Here is a 21,046-nt window from a genome sequence, read left to right on the forward strand (position 1 = left end):
CTGCCTGTTTACTCAGCCAGGCAACAAAGAGCAACACTGACATTCACTCAGAGTCATCATGCCTCTGCCCACCTGATGAATGTAAGTCCAGTATTTACTCCTATAAGCTCTGTTTTGGTCTCCTCCAACTCCTGATATAAATGTCTGTTTCTTTGGCTTCTAAATCCCCCACTAGGCTCAGCACTCACTAACTTCATCTGTCCGAGCAGGTAGAGTAGCCTAATGTTTGGTGAAAGTGAAATGGTAATGTTGCAGATCAGACTGATTGTAATCTTAATCCTTGAGTGAGAATGTCATTTGATCCATTGCTATTGTGTAAAACATTGGTTAGTTCAACTTCTACTCTAATGTCTGAGCAACTTCAGTTGTTTTACTTTAGATAGATTTAAAGTCATGACCATCATCTGTTGGTCTAATAAATTGTTGCTGTTCTATCTGCACAATAACATGAATACATTTTAGTTTCCTTCATTTCCAGTGATTTTAGTCTTTATTTTAACATTTGCTGCCAGTATTGTGACCAACTTAATTTTGTTTTGCTTTTATGCCATGACTAAAATCTACAACTTCATGAAAATGGCGTCAGATCACTATTCAATTTACAGAACAGGACTGATTTCAAGACTTAAAATCTGACTGAAAGAATGACTGTTTCAATTAAACATTTTGCTGTCATTTCCTCTGATATTTTCCATTTTGTTCACATTTGAATCAGCAAATTGTGGTTGTTGTGCATTGTTTTCATTACAGTGTTCATTTCATTACAGTGTGTGTCTCATCTTTTACTTGAGTAAATCCTCCACTGATCCTTCACTGCACTTGCAGTTCTTGAGGCCAGGCCTGGACAGAGCGTTTGGCTCACGTTGCTCCTAGTTTATGAAGCTTGCAGCACTTCCCACCCAGACAAATAAAATCCTTAATCTAATCACACTGATATCACCATGGCAGTAGGAACTCTATCAGCCAGATGGTGTGTGAAAACATACGTCTACTTCCTGTCTCGCTCCAGACTGCACGACTTGACCCCTCAGGCACACTCTTTAATTTTTGTATCATCATTCTTGTACAATCATCTTTGAGATTTGATCTGTAACGGTTGATTTTTAGGAATAAAATGTGACAATGTCTTGCCCCCATGAAGAGACACATTTGAATGTTGGCTGATAAGGATCAGAGGAACTGATTTTTAAATTAAACATTTCAGTTTGCCTCAAGCTTTCCCCCCATTATCTTGTAGCAGCCACTTCTTCATCAGATATTTTAGTCAGTTACTCTGCGCTTACACAATCGCCTCATCGCTTCACACACGCACCTGTATTGCAGTATGCACCCTCACTCAGGCTCATCCCCGCATTTAAAAGGGTAATAAAAAATCAATTTGTGTATTTCCAGGCCTGTACAAACATGTGAGATCCATCACCAAAGACGCCATTTGAATATTGGGGCGGTACATTTTTACTGCAAACACTTCTGTGGAAATGTTTGTGTGTCATCTGCGCTTCATCCGTACGAGACACTGATATGTGACACTGTTTGCTTGATACTGCCTGTTTGGACAGTATCTAGGAAACCTGATAACAGTTTCCTTCATCATGACATCAGTTGCAACTGAAACAGAGACCATCAGCAACCATTGTTGACCTTAGATCTTCATTAATTAGCTGATGAAAATCAAACATTGTTATTTATTTAATAATGATGTTTATGACTTAACCCCATTCGCCTCTGCAGTAGTTTAGTGTGTTTAGTGTTAAATTAGCATGTTAGGATGGCAAACATGAATGGTGAGAGTAGTGGGTAACCCTCGTGGTTGACAACGCAGGTTTTTTTCTTACCAACAGTGGCCACGGGTCCAGTCGACGGTACTTTGCTGCAGGTCATCCCTTCTCTTCCTGGCTCTCATGTCCATGTCTCAATAAAGGTAAAATGCCTAAAATTAAAATAAGTGGTGAAGATGGTAATTCTTGCAATTTTTTTTTCATTGAGACAAAATAAGGGTAAAAAGTTCAAGCTTCCTTTACTGATTTACATTACAGTAAATAACAGCCACTATTTGTCCTGTCACAGAATGTTTTACTTAAAACCAAGAACATTATCTCCACATTATCTGTTGCTGTAGAAATCATTACTGGGTCACCAATATCACAAGTACAGGCCTACATTAAGACATTTTACAAAAAAACAAAAAGAAAACCACATCATCTGTGCTCCATGAATCTCTGGACCACATTTTGTGCCAATCCATCAAACGAATCCTGGGATAGTAAAAGCTTTGACCTGCTGATGGGATAATTGGAGAGGACAGGGGTCATCAAGGCCAGAATGGACGCCAGGAGTATCTGCACCAAATGTCACAGTTGGCAACAAGGCCGTAATTATTATATACATTGGGGGGGGGACATCCCCCCCAATATTCAGATATGCTCAAAATGCTCCCCCCCCCCCCCCCCCCCCATATATAGCTAGCTGATTAAAAAAAAAAAAAAAAAAAAAAAAAAAGTATCCCATGTGTTAGCGAATTTACCGGTATATATATACAGCATATAGAGAGAGATTTGGTCCCCCACAATGTTGACTCCATGATTACAGCCTTATCTGAGAGTTGTCGATACATACGGCTAGACCCAGAGACGTCAGCCTGCTGGTGGCAATGGATGAAAAGTCTTTGGATTCCTTCCTGGCCCACACAGAATGCCTGCACCTGCGCAGGTACAACTACTCTACTAAAACTGCTGACACTGCAGCTTTACAATTTGATGATAGTGTGAGAGCCTGGTTGAATTTTTGAAAGTAAAATCTAATAATACAAAAAGACAGCGTAGTCATTGTTTCAGTGTTAATTTAATCATACAAATGCTTATTTATAGATACAGGGGGAAAAAGCTTTATTTCGACAATTTCTCTTCAGATAAATGTGCTATTTTCAGACTATGTAAACTTTCATCTCATCCACTCACCGTGCCACCCATCTCAAGTCCACACATAGTCACAAACTAAAACTACAGAATGAATCCAGCAATATTCAAATTTCCTCATCACCTCTCGCACACAAACACACACAAGCAAGCTCACAAGAGGGAAGCACGCACTCACGTACACACACACACACACACATACACACACATGCACGCACACACAAAGATTGACGTGACTGAAAGAAGCAACGCATAACAGTGTATACTGTTTGGGAGAACTGTCAGCTGACTCTCGGTACAAATACAAAAACAGCTGCAACACAGTATGCTGGTGAATTTTACAAACAGGTACACATGATAGTAAAGGGAACAGGCTCTAAAGAATATCCTCTCTAGATGTTCTTAATTAGTACTAGGACAAGTTCTGATAAATTAAAATTGACAAAAAAAAAAACTACAATTAATTCTGTTTGCAGGAAATACCACCTTAGAAAAAGAACCGTAACACTATCATGAAGTTCTATCGACAACCTTTCCCATGTTATTTCTAAATGCATGGTCAACTTCACTGTTGGGCATAATGAACATAACAAAAACTGAAGTAACAATTCATGGTGTGACAGCAGACAAACTCACTCGCACATGTACAAAAACCTAAATCTGTGTAAGATCAGACACTGGTGCAGATGTTTAAGAATGAAAAACTTTATGTTTAATAACAAAACTTAAAGCTCTGAAGAACATAGGCATTTTGTGTGAAGAAGAATCAGCAAAAAAACAAACCAATCAAACTTTCTGGAATCCTCACGATAAGTCAAAAAAAACAAAAAAAGAAATCACTACTTTTTCCTCATTAGCAGTTGTGGACAGTATTGTGCAAATAGCAGTAACAGAACATCAGTGCTAACAATGCTGATGCAAACCATTTTTTTTTTCATTTTCAAATCCATCTCACTACCATCCAACTACAATTCACCACCTCTTCCTCACAATGGACTCAGTTGTGTCAAGGCAAAGTTTGGGTTGGTCGTTTGATTTTTTAGCACCACCTGCTGGCTATGAACGGGACCTTGTGTTTTGTTTTGTTTTTGCATCCGCAATGCACAATATGACAGCAAATAAATAACATAAGGGCAACGAAGTGACTTGGTTCATCCAAACGGTGCAGAATAGCTCAACAATACTTCAGAGGTACACACTTAGTAAAGCTCTCTCAGTATTGATGTGTGTGTGTGTGAAGAGACACGTCATCTTTTGCCCAAGTAGTATACACCATTGTTATGTCAGTTAAATCCAAAGAGAAATCATGAACATACATGCACAGGCGCACACACACACACACGCACACACACACACACATACATATATATTTATATATATCTAGTACACATACTGTAGACATGGACTCAGAGACTACAGTCACTCACCAGGCAAAATAGATTTAGATGGCTTTTTCAACCCTTCCTCATACCTCACTGGCTCAAACTCACTTACATCCTTTTGCGCTTCAGCATCTAATTAAAGCGAAAACTCACCCTTAAAAAACAAAATTTAAAATAAAATAGAAACAAACGCACACACACATTGTCCCATGCAGTCTGAATCAAGCACCAGCAGACTGTGTCATTTCATGACAGCACAGATTAGTGTCTTGGTTCTCTGGACTTTATCTTTGGGAAAGGTGGGGTTCCTACACAGGGATCATCCGCATTTGCATCTTTAAATTTCTCTTATTTCCTGTATGTGATTACACTGAGAATTGTGTTTTTACTTCAGTCGCACAGAGATGGGCTCCTTCATGTAAATGCTTAGATTTTATAACTACACTTCAAAGTATCACGGGAAACACTGAGCCTAGGTAGAGTCTTGTTCTGGATTTGACAGACAGTTTTTTTTCTCAAAAAAACGGTAAATAGTTGTGCGTCAAATGCTTAAGTATAATTTAAAGAAACTGTCTTTACAATGAAGCAGTGTGAGTGTGTAAATGTTTAGATGATGTGGGTCAGCAACCAAGGTTTAAGGAGCCAGATTAGTTGAACACCAGTTAAGACAGTAACAGTTTGAGTGATAAATGTAATACAAAGTCAGACATTGGTGGTAACCCATACTGCTGTCAGCCACAGGTTCCACTGTTGTGTCAATCGAAAAAAAAAAAAGAACGAGCACAAACATAACAGTAGAACGATCATATCATATGATTACAGTATGTTCGGTATAAGCTTTCTCTCTCTGAAAAGCAACTTTCGCCTTTTTTTTTTCAGACTAGATCACAGGATATTTGAACCTTTGTGAGACTGAACAAGGAAAATGTTCAAATGTAAAGGAAAAATCCAGCAATAACCTGTTACGACTTTTCTGACAGCTCTGAATCTTCTGACTTTTCGACTACAGGAATGCAACAAAAGCACAAGGATTTATCCAAATTTTAGACGTGGTCTTTTGCAAACTGCGGTATACTTCAGTGGCCCAGAGGCTGGTGCAAATTAATTGTTGAACATCCTACATTATTCATCAGATTTATGTGTGAGACTGGTGTAAGGCTGTCATCTAGAGGAGTTTGAAAATACTCCACACACTTCCTCTCCATATAAAAACATACATCCCACAATTTTCTGTATCTTTTTTTTTTTTTTTTTTTTTACAAGGCCTCGAAATGATCTATGCTCACTATTACGTTTTGGACTGAGCTCCAACAATTCCTTAAACATTATCAGATCTGTGTAGGAACCCTGAAGAGAACAATTGCCCATGGGAATACCAAACTGTATGTAGATTGTTTAGGGTTGATGTTTCCCTTTAATTAGCTGTGTTTTACGGTGGAAATAAAAAATAGTCGTGTGTATCTATTTTTTAAGGGTTTATAGCACTCTTAGATGATGCATTCACACATGCGAATCCGGGTGTTGATGTCAGGTGGGATGTTTCACTGAAGCAGATGTAATCCGTCACTTCACTGTAATTTGTGTTTCTGTGGAAAGGGCCATGGGTTTCGGGAGAGGGTCGTCATGAGTCAGTATAAAACAACTGTTCCTCCCCCCCCTCCTCCAACTCCTCCGCATTTAACCGCTCCCAGGGTTTCAGCTCATCATCTGCCATGGGGGGGGGGGTCTTTGTCATTCTAGCTCTGTCCAAATGGATAGGGTCCGTGAATACCCTGCAAAAGAAAACCCAACAACAACAAATGAGCAGGTATTAGTTTAAAGCGACGCCTCTGTCTGCTGTTGTCATCAGTTTCAGGGTGGTTGTAGCTTTACTTGTTGGAAGGGGCTCAGTAAATGTCCTTTTGAATTAATGATTTATTTGAATGGTATGGGTGATTGATTGACAAAGGAAAGTGGTTCTCAACAATCCCGTTTAAACCGCCCTGGACGGGCTATGTGATGTCACCATTGTGTAATGTAACGACAATGCGACTACTAATTGAGTTAATGAGTTGTTACAATGGCAGGTAGGCGCGGCAGGGATGAAGCACTTTCCCTCAACAGAGATCTCACTTTTGTTTGAAGGTTTTTCCAATGCATGTCATAATGAATCAACAATATAAGAAATGCATAGCTGAGTAGTAGCAGTACTCACGTGAAGGTCACAGCAAATGTTAAATCAATATCAGAGATGACGTTAATTTAACAAGACTTGAAGTCTTGTTAAACAGTCACACTCGCGACATCATTTAGCGGAAATTATCATTACACACCCGATAAACAAGCAAGAAATGAAGAAATGACTTTGCGTTCTTAGCTTTCCTACTAATGGGTAAAAAATGGTGCCAATGGGAAGGTCCTATTGTTGCCACGGTGAAAACTGTTCTGAGTTAAAACGTGTGTTAGAACAACATTTGCTTGTTTTAATAGTTTGTCATGTTCATGCTAGCACTGAAGCAACACCTTTCCCAATGCACTTTAATGTTAATGAGGGTTTTGCGATGAGTTAATCAGGTTTATAATATATATTATCTTACTGTGATTTTGTTTGATATCCCCCTTTGTGTTTCCCCCGGACAGTTTGTATGTGGTGGAAGTGAAGCACAAGTGTTTTTTTGTCAATAAAACATCTGTGCACAGCCTCATAGAGTCAGGTGCTGGTAGGCAGCAGGGACGTACAACAGAAACTTGAATGATGATTCAGGTTTCAATAGTTATTCAGAGCTTTGTTCGCTCTTGGTAAATAGTAAAGTCAGTGATAAATTCTTTGCAGGTTTGTCACTTCAAGGAAACAATTTCACATTATACATTTTAGTCAAAGCTGTAATACTATTAGTAATAGTAAAGTCTACCAGTATGCGGTGGTTTTTCAATTAAAGTTTATGTTTTTTGTGTTACAAACACACTGACTGATTTATCAAACTCATCATCAGTCATCATCACTGACTATTGTTTTAAGCCAGACTGTGAAACCAGCCTTTAACTGAGTTTTATGTTGTCATGGCTCAACATGTGATGTAGCTTTACATTCAACTGCTAAAACTGAGTTTCTACCACTAATAAATAATTAACATGGTGCTATTTAGCAAGTAATGTTTGCAACATAACATTTTAGCAGTTATCACAACGTGTAGCTGAGGTCAACAAGCATTCAATTTCATTAAAATCTGATTTCTCAGCTGAGTAGCAATTATCCCGAATGGTAACTTCAAGACTAAGATTCATCCTCTGACCAACATGTGAAACTCTAGGTCAAATGAAGGGACTGTGCATTTCTAACATTAAAATAAACAACTAACCAGGCCATAAGTATTCTCTTTATTTCTTGAGCATGAAGATGAAAAGAAAAGCACCCATACTACTCTCTGATTACTGGAAATCAGGTGGCCACCGAGTGTACTCTAGAGTCAAAATGAAATTGATGCTGTCAGGAACAGTTCCTCATCTCACTTTCAACTGTTTTTCCTTCAGTTTCACCTTTTCACAATTAACAACTTTATCTCAGAAACTGATCCAAATGCACAGCTTCCAATCAAGATATTGGAAACGGATAAAAAACAATCCCTGAGTTATGTTGATTACCCCATGAACTTCCATTGACCAACACTAAATTAGAGCCAAAAGTGTAGCAGTATTAATAGCGTCCAAAGCAAATTCCTCTTGGCCAAAATCTCTAGTTATTGACAAGGCATATCAAAATCTAATAGACAGACTACGATGAAAACTCACTGAGCACATTTACGTTCCACAGAGAACAAAACCCTCTTGCACTCACAGCCAGCCTCAGGCCAAAATTTTAATTTTGCGCATAACATATCTCATTATGTCAAAGGCAGAGTGTCATTGAACTTACTGAGCACGTTCTTGGAAAAAAAAAACCCTTCTGATTTAAATGATCCCATGAATTTCCTGGCGGCACCATCCTCAGGGCGAAATTTACAGTTTTTAGGCCGAGCTGAACAGACTCTGACAACGGTCGCTTTGTCCAACACTTTCATTTTGTGCGATGGAATGAACGTCACAGCAAAATAGTATAGACCTAAACCAACAATGATGTTACCCCAAAGGACGGCCACGATGCATCACATCAGCCAGGGGACATGTATGTATACTGTGAATGGATGCATCTGTATATGTGTATTTATGTCTTGTTTTGGGATGACCAGCGTCATCATGCAGTATGGTTATGAGCTGAGAGTTATTTTGGGGGGTAAAAAATCTTAAATTTGATGCATACATACCTGACCGTAAGTCACCACAGAAAGATTAGTTTGAAGACCATTTGACGCCCTATTAACAGCATTATGAGACAGTCCATTTTGATCTTGCTGGATTGGCTCTTGCGTGCGTTCCCAGGGCCCGCCAGGATCTCTGAGGCTGTTGTCGGTGCCGTCGTGCTTGTTCTTCTGTGGCGAGGCGAAGGGGTTGAAGTCTCCCTGCACGTTGCGTTGGGGCTGGGTGTTGAACTCTGTCTCGAAGGAGGACAGCTGCTGGGTCACTCCGAGAAGACCTCCAACTTCTACACTAAGAATCACCCAGATGACGTCTGTGAAGAGAAGCAGCACACGCAAACATGGGCTGACTGTATGATTTACACTGTGATAAAAACGTGTTGATTTTTTTGTGTTATATGAAGGTTAACTATGTTTTCCGTCTGGTTTGTCAGACAAAATACATTAAAGGGATAGTCCAGCTTTTTTGCAGTGGGGTTGTATGAGGTATAAATGGCCAAGAAGTACACCATCTGCAGTAGAAACATCTCTGCTCCCCCCCACTGAGAAGACACAGGCAGCACACTGTTTTAATTTAACAATTAATCAGCGTATTTTCGCCGCCTATGAGAAGTCCCATCTCAAAATAATACACCAGTTCAAGAGAACGATATAAAGTAAAAATTTACAACGCATCAGCTGGTCGGAAAAAAAGCCGTTTGGAACTAACCAACTCACTCCGCCTCTTCCACACACCGCTGATCCAAACAGCTGAACAGCGGAGTGATACAGCGTGTCATGGAGCCTGCCTGTGTGGAGGAGTACCGAGTGAGTTGGTTAGTTCAAGATAAACAGCCTTTTTTCCGACCAGCTGATGCGTTGTAAATCTTTACTTTATATCGTAGTCTTGAACTGGTTTGTTATTTTGAGACGGGACTTCTCGTTGGCGGCGAAAATGGCCATTTGTACCTCATACAAACCCACTCAAAAGCTCCCTTTAAGATAAGATTAAAGATACATGACAAATTTCCCCTAGGCCATTAAATAAAGTAATCTTTAAAAAAAATAAAAAGCAATTTGAGGACTTCACACTAAACTCAGAGAAAGTGTGTTGGGATTAGTGGAATAATGAAAATAAAAGTTAGTTGCAGTCCTAATTATCATGTTATATATACAGAAATAAAACCAATATTTTTTCCTACCTCCATAAAATAACCCAGTAGCTGTACACATCCTCCACTGACCCTGGTACATGCCAGGAGCTGTGGGACTTCGCATCTGCACACTCACATCTGATATTTCCTGGGGGTCTAGAGACTTCACCATCACTGTGTTTACATGCCCAAACTGATCACCACCGATGTATTTGAGACAAACTCCAGGTGGCCATGACTCTGCACCTGTAACATACAAGGATCAATCAAAACCCAGTTCAACAACAAAACCATGTCCGTGTCGTGTTGCCGTGTCTGTGTGCATTAACATTTAAAAGGCAAACCTGTGTTTTGTATCCTCCAGGTTTTTGTGAATGGTGTATCTGGAGGAACAGACTCTCCTTCCCCAATTGTCACGTCTTCAACAAAGGACATAGATGGCGTGTTGACGTTGGGACTTTCAAAGTCATAATATGCACCAATAGCAGCCTGAAGGTTCCTGTTAGAACAGAAAATAAAGAACATGTTATCAAAAGCTGTCATTACGACAGTAAGTCTGACCATTACAATATAAACAAAGAGTTGGCTGCTGAGTCAGGGGGCTGAGCCATGGTCTCTGACAGACACGCTGATCTGCTTCCTCGCAAACTACCAACTACTTAATCACACATGACAGGCCCCCGCTCTCCTGATACAGTGAACAGCACTGACAATTAAAAAGAAAATCCACCCTAAAATACAATTTATATGTTGCCAAGTTCATTTTTGTGAGTTTCTTTTCAATAAAGTTAACAAGTAACACACAATGGAGACAGTACAATGTAAATATCTTTCTCATGGACATTTAAATGTTCCCTCGTATCAGCATCTCAAATTAAATTATTTGTTAAAGCAGAAGTAAGTGGTCCGGTCGTTTTCGCTAATGCTGCGTTCCAGGCAGGCTTTTGAAATCGTAAATTACAGCTTCAAGTCACAACTTACGACTTTGTAGCGTTCCAGGCAACCCACTCGTGTTTTTCCGACCTGTTTTACCGGTGAAAGTCACTATAACGGCCACTCGTAACTTCCGACCGGTGAACTCGTACCAGATCGAACTGGTACCACTTCACGGTCGGAAAAATACGAGTTTCCTTGAACGCACCTTAACAGTCCTCGTCGCTACGTCACCACATTCACGGCGTTCCTTGGCTGCACACACAGCCCTGCATGCCGTTCTCTCTCCTCATTGGATAAAAACTGTAGGATACGATAAATGTTTTCTCTTCGGCTCAGAGCAGAGCAGAGTGACTGACAGACCCGTGTTTCGGTCCAAACACTCTATGTAAGTGATTGCTGTCGGAAGATATAACTATTTAAGACTTATATTAACACAAATATATCACTTACTTCTGCTTTAATTAGTACAATCAGTAATATTTTTTAGATTGCCAGGAGATAGTCAGCAAAATACTGTTGGATTTGGAAGTAATATGGAAGACTCATGTATTTTCTCATCAGTAGTCCATTTGAGACGAAACTACTGCATCCAAGGCCAAGATATCCTGATGTATACGCTCCCTGAAGAGCAGCGTATATGTGTTTTGTGTGATCTTGATATTGTTAAAGATGAATTTAATGTTCTGTTTTAATGCTTTCTGTACAATTAACTGAAAATATCCTTGTTTGAAAAAGTTCAGGTGTAGAGTCCTGACTTATTTTTGATGCCCGGGTGTTATACGTTGAGTTGGTTTTTCAAGGAGATATAGCCTAATGTCCTAGCCAGATTTATTGAAAAAGGATAGCCACTGAGACAGAAAACACTGTATCCTAAATAAGACTACGTACTATCATTGTTTTGTATATTTTGGGAAATCTGCCTTATGCTGAAATTTCATTGCATGAGTCTATGGATGCATAACTATGAGAAGACCTTTTAACCATCTTTGAATGTCTGTATTGTTTAGTGTCTAAGGCTAATAAACTAGTTTCCATTAAATGTCCAATCACATCTGAAAACAAATGTGTGGATAGCAAGTCTAATTCTATTATCTGAGGTTAGTCTGCCCTCAAGAGCACATGAAAGAATGGTTATTGTGCATCGCGGTAACTTATATGTCAGAAGTTAGTTATTGGATGTGATGTTACCATGATTTATAAAGCTGATTAACTTGGTGGTTCATGGTTTCTTTGAATTATTTAGGTTCAACAGAATCAGATGTGTTTAATTGCCAAATAATTATTTTACCAACAAGAAATTTGTCATGATAAATTGTGCAAAGTACAAGAAAGGGGAATTGTTGAATAAGTAAAAGTACAAACATAAATCAACTAGAAATTATAGACAAAATTAAGACAAACCTGTAGTCAATATATGTGCATAATAGACACTTACTGCATCTCCTCACCAACTACTCATGACACAATAAGAGTATTTGGATTTTTATTACACAGGATTTTATTGCAGATTCTTAATTCAACCAAAACTAAAATCAGAGCCAGTCATCATCACCTGATGATGTCATCAGACAAAAAAAACACCAACTGTGCCTGCATGTTTTGTTTTGTTTTATTGGCGTGGGGGTCTTCTCTGTTTGGAGGAGATGAGATCAACCCTCAACAAAAAGTTTGATTATCAGTTGATCAGACACGCCGAGCCCACTTGTTGTCGGCCGGTGACAGTGGTTGATCACGACTGGTTACGTCATCAGTAACGTGAAGCGACCGCCTGCCCGGGAGCGAGTCTTCCCGCAGAGCACGGTCCAACTGGCTCCCGAGACTGTTATGTAATATGGCAGATAATCTACGCCGAGAGGTCCCTGCCCTTAAATTAGCCTGCTAGGTAGTTAGCTCGCCTGCTGCGGTTAGCTTTTACAGTTATTTCACCTGAGTGCAGATCACAATCTGGATAAAACTTCAACGTTTCACTTCCGTTTGTCCCTGACACAGACGTTGGGAGTTAACTACACTTCCCTGCGTGCTCTCAGCTTTAAACATTTACTGCCTATCTCTCTCTGTGTGTGTAGCTCGTGGTTGTTTCGTTTCTTTTGGGCATTTAAACACGAGCTAAGCAGCTAATTAAACAGCTACGTTACGTTAGCGTCACGCTGCTGCTGTCCCACAACAACAGGCCCCTCGCATCCCCGCACTCACCAGTTGGTCATGTCCAGGAAGAAGGCGCAGCCGGCCGGGTTGAGCTGGAAGCCCAGCAGCCTCTGAAACTCCGAGATGAGGACGTCCTTGTCCGTGGTGCCCATGCAGCTGAACTTCTGCATCAGTTCCGCGTCCACGTCCATGTCCGTGCCCTCCATGGGTGGCGGGTGTCCCGTGACGGAGACAGGGTAGTACCGGGAGGGAGGGAGGGAGAGGGGGGGTCCTCTCTCAGTTTAGTCCGAGGCCTCGTCCAGCCATAACAACCAGCTCAACAACAACAACCGTCAGTGCGCATGGCACGACCACGGGGACGGTGTTTGACGTTGCAACAGCCCGCGCGTCACCTGCTCCAATCACGTAGTGGGCGTCGACGTCATCTGTTGCTATTTGCAGCCACCTTCTCATTGGGTTATCAATGAAATACGGGCTGCTCCCCTCAGCTCAGCTCACCAGAGATATGGTTCATATTGGATAAAATATTTGCATTGGTACATAAGGCACATAAGGATGTGTTGGATGACAGAGATACAAAATGACCTCAAATGACACATCTTTGCACATCTGTTTTGTCTCTGTGGTGGTGTTGGTGTTGTGTTTCTTTTGACCCATCTTTATTTTGAGGTCTTTTTGCTGCAGCTTTGTAGTTGTCTCCTTGTGGTTGTGTTCTCTCTCTTGGCAGTCATTTTTTGTCTTTTTTTATAATGATGACCACAACGAGACATGGGATGACCACTGTTACTGTGTGTCAGCTGTGGTGGGTTTGAGTCCTCTTGTGGTCATGTGTAATCTCATCATTTGAAACAATTATCTGTGGGCCTCCAGCTCAGTTAGTGTTTTATATTGCTGGAGCTCTATCTCTGATAGACAAATGCAAACTTGTCGTACAGTCTGACTTATTATAGCGTCTTGATCCATGCTGGAAACCCAGTGGGCATTTGTGATAGGCCTACCTATTGTTTTGGTTAAGAGCCTGTTCACATATGTGCAATGCAGATCTGGTAGTGACATTTTACTTCTTCCCTGCAGCACGCAGGATGTGGGCTAGGCAGTTGGTTTCCTGCTTTGCTGAGGTCTGGGGTTGTTTGGAGTCTGGGCAATGAAAAGGCACAGATCTGAGTATTTTTCCTCACTGTCTATGTGCAGTAGGCTACACAATGGCAGGGATGGGTGGGACTTTCACAGCAAGACTAACATGCCTCCTATCCAGCCGTAAAGGTGTCATCATGTTTTTCTTCTTCATTCTTACTGGAAGATCAAGTTGGATATGGTGTGAATTTATTTTGTCAGAAGAAATATGATTACTAATACTATTACAATTGACCAATAAGGGCATACACTGATAGTAATAATTCCATCGCTCCCATAAGACAGGTGGCAGAATAGTGTGAAAATATGATACACTCTAGCTTGTATAACATCCTTTAAAAAAAAAAAATGCAAGTCAAACTACATGATGAAAAGTTTCTGACTTTGACTTCAAGAGTTTTGCCATTAAATTTATAGATTCTAATTTGGAAATTGGAAAGCTCAGTAAGTGGCACACTTATTCACTTTATTCAGAGCTTTTTGAATTTGGTTGAAACCATCACAAAGAGAGACCTAACTCTCCTCCAGACGGCCTAAATAATGAAGCACCATTTTCTTTTCCCACTCTGCTAAATATGCCATTATCTAAGATGAATAGAAATAACTCCCCTTGGGAGTACCATTCACCTCGAGATCCTCAGGTAGCTCATTTCATCTTTGTTGATAAATTCCTCTTGAATAGAGAGTTTTGAGTTTGCTGAAGAATTGCAAACTTGATGTGATTATTTAAACCCCCTTTTAATTCCTGCTGTATGGGGAGACACCCTTATGGTTGCTCTCTGAAAGGTCTTACCTACATACCTTTACACAACAGTTGCTGATTCATGCCATTGTTGATTCAATCAGTCCAACATTTAGGTGTTATCATGCCTTCCTCAGTACAACAGCCCCTCCTTTAACTCTCATTCTTCCTCTTATCCCAGCATCATCATATAGAGTGATTAATAACCCTTTAACTAGCATATTATTCTGTGTCCCTTTTCAATATGGCAAAGTGAAAAAGCATAGTTTTAACCAAACCCTCATCAGAACCACTTGTGTGCCTTTGAGCAAGGGCTTAAACCCCAACTGCTCCAGAGGAGCTGCTTAGCGGTCAGGTCAGACTGTGTTGTACTGGGCAGCTCTGAATGTGTGTGAATGTTTGAATGTGATCCAGGCAATTTTGAAATAGAGCCCCCTCTCTACTCTGTTCTGAATGAATAAAGGCAAAACAATGATGACACAACCTGGTTTTTATTTGTTATCACTTTTTTGATATCGAGATCTAGACTCAGGAATGTGTAGCCTACATAGCAGTGCCCCTTCCTAAAACCATTTAGATATCACACAAAGTATCTATCATCTGTTGTGCAATAATGAATCATACACATTAGTGAGTAAGTTCTTTAATTTTAATAAAGCAAATAACAACAGCTTGCAATTTCTGATTAACCAAACAGTAAAATCTTCAACAAAATGTTCTTGATTTGTTTTAATGTGCTTTCCTTTAAATATCTTAGTATAACTGAAAATATTCAATGCAAACATATTCCGGTGAGGTGGCTTATTTACGTATTTATTGCTTATAGCAGAGGGCAAACGTTGCGACTTCCAGGCGGAACTGAAATAAGATAGTCCTCGTATCAGGTGGGAACATTTATTGGTAACACCCGGAACCGCGCTCTCGACGCTGGTTGGAGCGAAACATGCCGAAGTAAGTCAACATAATTCTTTCGACTTTATGGTTGTTGTTTTTTTATTTCTGCATTTCAACAAACATGGTTGATGATAATACTGGAAGTAAGAGTGGAAATGTGCCAGATTGAAATGCGAAAACTGAGGAAACCGGCGGGTTTGAGTCAGACGACCGCCGTGAGCTTTGTTTGGGCTGTGTCTATGTGCTGGAGTGAGCCTCCATTAACAGCGACAGAACCACCTAAACACCGTGATACTAAATCATTTCACCACAATATCATCGCGTCGAAACTACTCAAGGCGAATACGTAGTAAGCCAACACAACTTTATAATAATTCAATGTAGTTGACGAAATATCCACAAACCAGTTTGCGTTTACTCGCATAGTGTGGACTGTCCGGCCGGCGGCATCACCCGGACAACAGATCGTTTCCTCAGCTGTAACAGATGAAATGCATTAAGTTGACGGTTTATATTTTACGCTTTGTTAAACTAATCGGTCTAATGTAAGAGTTCAACAACCTTTCAACAATGAACAAGTTGTAATGATCGGTTTGTGTTGAAACATCTTATTCAAAATGATGGTGTTTTTTTAGGCTACAGTTCAACATCCTACCATACCGAGAAATGTTTGTTAAATTTACCCTCACTTACAAATAGTAAAAACACTTTGACAAAGCATTTCAGCTGCACTAGAAACTGCGTCCTCCCAAATAAAAGCTGAATCAACAGCTTTTTACAGTTTAAATAAAAACTGACCATCGTAACCATTATAAGGATGGAAAAACAAACATTATCAGTAAATCCTGTCTTAAGCACAGCGTTTAAAACTTTACTAACCTGTTGTTTGGTGTGGAGTAATTGTTTTGTCTTTGGTTTGTCAGGTGTTCCTGTTTGTGGCTTGAAAAATAGATCACATTTTAAGGAGACTACTTTAAATAAGATTAAAAAAATAAATAAAAAACAACTCAAGAGTTTTCTAAATATGGTAGCTGGTTGCTGGAATTTGGCACAAACTCAGACCCAAGTCATGGTCACTTTGACCTTATAAAACAGTTTTAGGCCACGACACCAGTGTCACAATTCAGAACAAATGTCTAAAAGGAATAAATGAGAAAGTGATGCATTATATATCTGAACAGTCAAAAGTCAACATCTCAGAGTTTTTTTTCTACCACAAAACCTGAGTCTCTTTGTTTCTTTCTTTTTTCTTCCCACAGGTTTTACTGTGACTACTGTGACACCTACCTTACACATGACTCAGTAAGTTGTGTTTGTGTGTACCATTTAATTGTAGAAACGCATGGAAGAATCTCGTAGTTTTGCTCTGTTAAATATCCACAAATTTGTTCTATTTCCTCTCTAGCCATCGGTGAGGAAAACCCACTGCAGTGGCAGGAAACACAAAGAAAATGTGAAAGATTACTATCAGAAATGGATGGAGGAGCAGGCGCAGAGCCTGATCGATAAAACAAGTAAGCAAACTATTACTATAGACTTGCTGTTTATGCCTTAAAGGGATAGTTCACCCAAATTTCACTCATTATCTACTCACCCTCATGTCAACTAAGAGCTATGAGAATTTTCAGAGTCCTCCGTTCCTTCTCTGAGTTACGGGGGGGTCCGCACAGCAGTATTTGTCCATATAATGGTTGTCAATGGATACCAACTTTCTTCGTCCAAAAAGACACACCAAAAAACATCCAAATACCTCCATAGTGCTCGTCTGTAATGTCCCTCTTGTATTGAAGCCCCGACATGAGAAATTGTTCCGAAAAAAATTTAAGAAGTCTATATTTTAAACTTGTTTGTAGCGGAAGCTCCCAGTGTCTCAGTTCACTGCTTTGCCTGTGTCAGTGCAAATCTCTCGTGATTTGCACTGACCGGCGGAACAATTTCTCATGTCGGGGCTTCAATACAAGAGGGACATTACAGACGAGCAGTAGGGAGGTATTTGGATGTTTTTTGGTGTGTCTTTTTGTTACGAAGACAGTTGGTATCCATTGACAACCATTATATGGACAAATACTGCTGCACGGACCCCCCCGTAACTCAGAGAAGGAACGGAGGACTCTGAAAATTCTCACAGCTCTTAGTTGACATGAGGGTAAGTAGATAATAGGGCTGTCAACGAATGGCAGGAATGAGGTTCGAATATTGCCTCTTAAAAAAACAGATATTCGAATAAAAATCGAATTTCTATTTTTTCATATTTTCTCCAAAAATCAATACAAAGAGATGGACTTTTATAGCGGTAACGCCTGTATTTATTATCAGCGCATGTCAAACACGTTTTGAACAGCTTACATACACAAAACAAACGGCTACACAATGCAAATCAGCAACGACATTATATGCATATTAATACGTGAAAAAAGACCGCGTTTTACTCGGCCTTTATCAATTCATGTCAAATGTTTTGTGATGACGCGAGCTGTCCCCCCGGATATTTCTGCAGCTGGATTGACATGATCCGGTCTGAGAAATGAAACTCATGGACTGAGGAGTCGTCCTGCTGCGTTCTGCACGTCACACCGACGACCGTGCATTTGTAGGAGGAAGTTGAAGTGGTTGTGCGCGTGAAGATAATTTAAAAAATAAATTATTAATATTTGAATATCATATTTTAATATTCGAATTTCATTTTTTTCACTATAATTCGAATATACATTCGAATTTCAAATATTCATTGACAGTCCTAGTAGATAATGAGTGAAATTTGAATTTTGGGTGAACTATCCCTTTAAGGGCATTTTTATACTCGTGATAGCAACCAACCAACCAACCTTGGGGTCGGGACCCAACGTGGGGTCGCCTGAAATTCAAATGAGGTCACCTGAAATGTCTAGCAGCCTAATTGATGAATTAAAAAAAATCTGACCAAGAAAGGTTAGGAACCACTGTTTTAAAAGACACTTGGGTTTTTTTGATGAGCAACGGCGACTGGAATATTCAAAAACTGTCAGAATAGTCAATAAACATTTACTTTCTTTGAAAATTAAGTAAAAAAAAATATTTTATTTAAAAACTTTATAACCACTTTCAGTATTCGGTATTATTCGGTTATTCGGCCAAGCGTTTTGATTTTATTCGGTATTCGGCTTCGGCCAAAAAAATGCCATTCGGTGCACCCCTATATTAAAGTGACCCCTAGTGGCAGGTGCTATATGACTGATGATTCATATGCTTGTGCAGTGAACTATTCATACCCCTAATGTGGGCACAGAGTGCTTTTACTTTCCATATTTAGTGCCCTGGTTAGATGTAGACAATACATTTCACGTTAGAGTAAAGCCTGATACAGAGCCCACGCGAGGCAGTGAGGCACGCTTATGCACTTGTGTGGGATTTCCAAGCTCTTTGCCTAAATAATGTACTATGTACATCATCTTACTTGGGCCCCCTCTGAGATTACAAACCACTAATCCACATCAGAGATGCAAAGCCTATGTGTTGCAAGAGCATAGTATTGTCCAGTGTGGAGTAATGGTGTTGTTTCACAGACTGAAACTCCTTTGCAACAAAAAGGCCGCATGTGTACATTGTGTTGTTTGCCTTCAGTCTGTAGAGCATGAAATGGGCTTAAATTAATTCTTTACAAACGGCAAAATGCAATTCCAAGATTGTGTGATGTACGTGATTGATCTCTGTGGTTGTTTGTGTGTTCATGTTTTCTCCTGTGTCCCGACAGCGGCTGCCTTTCAACAGGGGAAGATCCCTCCCACACCGTTCCCCGGTGGCCCTCCTCCAGGTGAGTCCATTCATTGTTTTTCAGCTTGGCAGCAATTGAATTTACTATCATACTCAAATATTTAAAAGCATAAAAAGCAACCGTACAACTGAACACGTCTAATCTGGTGTGTGTGTTGTGTTTTTGTGTTTCATTTCGAGTCAGTGCAGATGAAGCCCATAATTCATAAGAATGCACATGAATCTGATTTAATTTACACGCATGGTAAATTGTTCTAACTATGACTGCGCTAACGTGTGATGTTTCTAAACCAGGTGGGCCTCCGCGCCCTGGCATGCTACCAACGCCCCCCATGGGAGGTCCTCCTATGATGCCCATGATGGGACCTCCACCACATGGGATGATGCCTGGTGGACCAGGTAAGATGCAAGATTTGATTTCCTATAATAGAGCTGCAACGATGAGACAATTAGTCAACTGCCAGGAAATTAATTTGAAACTATTCTTAAGTCATAGAGAATTAAATGATTTGCTGGTTCCAACCTGAGGGAAGAGTGAGGGTTTGATGCTTTTCGTTGTCATGTCTGAATATGTTTTGGACTGTCGGTTGAATAAAACAAATATGTTTCCAGCAGCAGTTTGAATTTGTTGCATTTAAAAAAAACAAAGAACAAAACATTTCTGAGATTTTATTGTACTAACTAGTGCATGAATGTGAATTCAGCCAGGTCTCTATTAGATCTGATGCGTAAAGTGCATTGATGTGACTTCTTTGTGTGAAGCAGTCATTTGAGGTCAGTACCTAAGCTGTGTTTGTCTTCACTGTCGCTTTCAAGGAGGCATGAGGCCGCCAATGGGAGGACCAATGCAGATGATGCCAGGACCACCACACATGATGCGTCACCCTCGTCCAATGATGATGCCAGTCAGGCCGGGCATGATGCGTCCAGACAGATAAGAACGAGCGGCTTTTCTCTGTTCCTTGATGCCATGAACAGACGAGGTCTAGTGAGGACACTTGCGTTAACACTTGGATTTATCACTGTATGTCCCATCTCTTCAACCCCGAACCTACGGACCCCGGGAGTAATTATGTGATTTTTGTGTAATTACTTTGATTTTCAGCCTCAGTCTTGGTATTTATTTTTTTTATTGACCTCATTCAAATTAAGTTCAGATCCCATTTTTTTTTTAAATTAAGCAGCCTCTCCTGTGTTAGTGTCAAGACAGAAATATCTCATCTCACTCTGACATACTGTTCAGCACACCTTTTAAAGAGCATTTGCATTTTTTTGTTACTACATTTTAGGTTTTAAATGTTTTTGTTATATTTCATTGAAATGTTTTGAGAAATAAAATGGTGATTTCAAACCTGCTTTTTAAATCGTCATTAATGTCACCAAAGTTCATTATTAATGTTTTATTAGCTCTTCCCTTAGGCAGTTGTTTACAATTCTGGTTAATTACAGCTATTTTTTCAAGCCCTACATGTGCACTATTGAAGAGAATTGAGTTTTTCAGGATTTTTGAATAGACCGTGTTACAATTTTATCATTTCAGTTTTTTTCTCTGAGAGGAAATCAGAGCTTCTCTGGATCTTGCAAAGTCTTAAAAAAGAATCAAACACAGTTTCCTCAAAAAACCTCAGGAAGGTTTGGGGCGGCTCTTCAAGTGAACTTAAAGGTGGTCTTCAAAGTTTTGACTCACCTGCTGTTGAGACCGGATTGTGCTCCAGGAGGATGTACAGGTTCAGTCACACAATCA

The 21,046-nt window shown here is 39.9% G+C and overlaps 3 protein-coding genes across 3 annotated transcripts in view; 1 reads left to right on the plus strand and 2 right to left on the minus strand.

Moving 5' to 3' along the window:
* Positions 1-21,046, minus strand: part of phc2b (polyhomeotic homolog 2b) — a 233,622-nt gene that overhangs the window by 102,114 nt on the left and 110,462 nt on the right. The window lies entirely within an intron of this gene.
* ilrun (inflammation and lipid regulator with UBA-like and NBR1-like domains) lies at positions 2,826-13,290 on the minus strand. Its single transcript, XM_083972298.1, has 5 exons — positions 12,831-13,290; positions 10,046-10,200; positions 9,750-9,947; positions 8,578-8,882; positions 2,826-6,069 (listed from the first exon to the last, which is right to left on the minus strand). The coding sequence occupies exons 1-5, from the start codon at positions 12,986-12,988 to the stop codon at positions 6,034-6,036; spliced, it is 852 nt and encodes a 283-aa protein (XP_083828424.1). The 5' UTR covers positions 12,989-13,290; the 3' UTR covers positions 2,826-6,033.
* On the plus strand, positions 15,571-20,672 carry snrpc (small nuclear ribonucleoprotein polypeptide C). Its single transcript, XM_083971470.1, has 6 exons — positions 15,571-15,609; positions 16,812-16,854; positions 16,958-17,066; positions 19,283-19,342; positions 19,597-19,701; positions 20,119-20,672. The coding sequence occupies exons 1-6, from the start codon at positions 15,602-15,604 to the stop codon at positions 20,238-20,240; spliced, it is 447 nt and encodes a 148-aa protein (XP_083827596.1). The 5' UTR covers positions 15,571-15,601; the 3' UTR covers positions 20,241-20,672.

Source organism: Trachurus trachurus (genome assembly GCF_905171665.1).
Source record: "Trachurus trachurus genome assembly, chromosome: 5".
Lineage (NCBI taxonomy): Eukaryota > Metazoa > Chordata > Actinopteri > Carangiformes > Carangidae > Trachurus > Trachurus trachurus.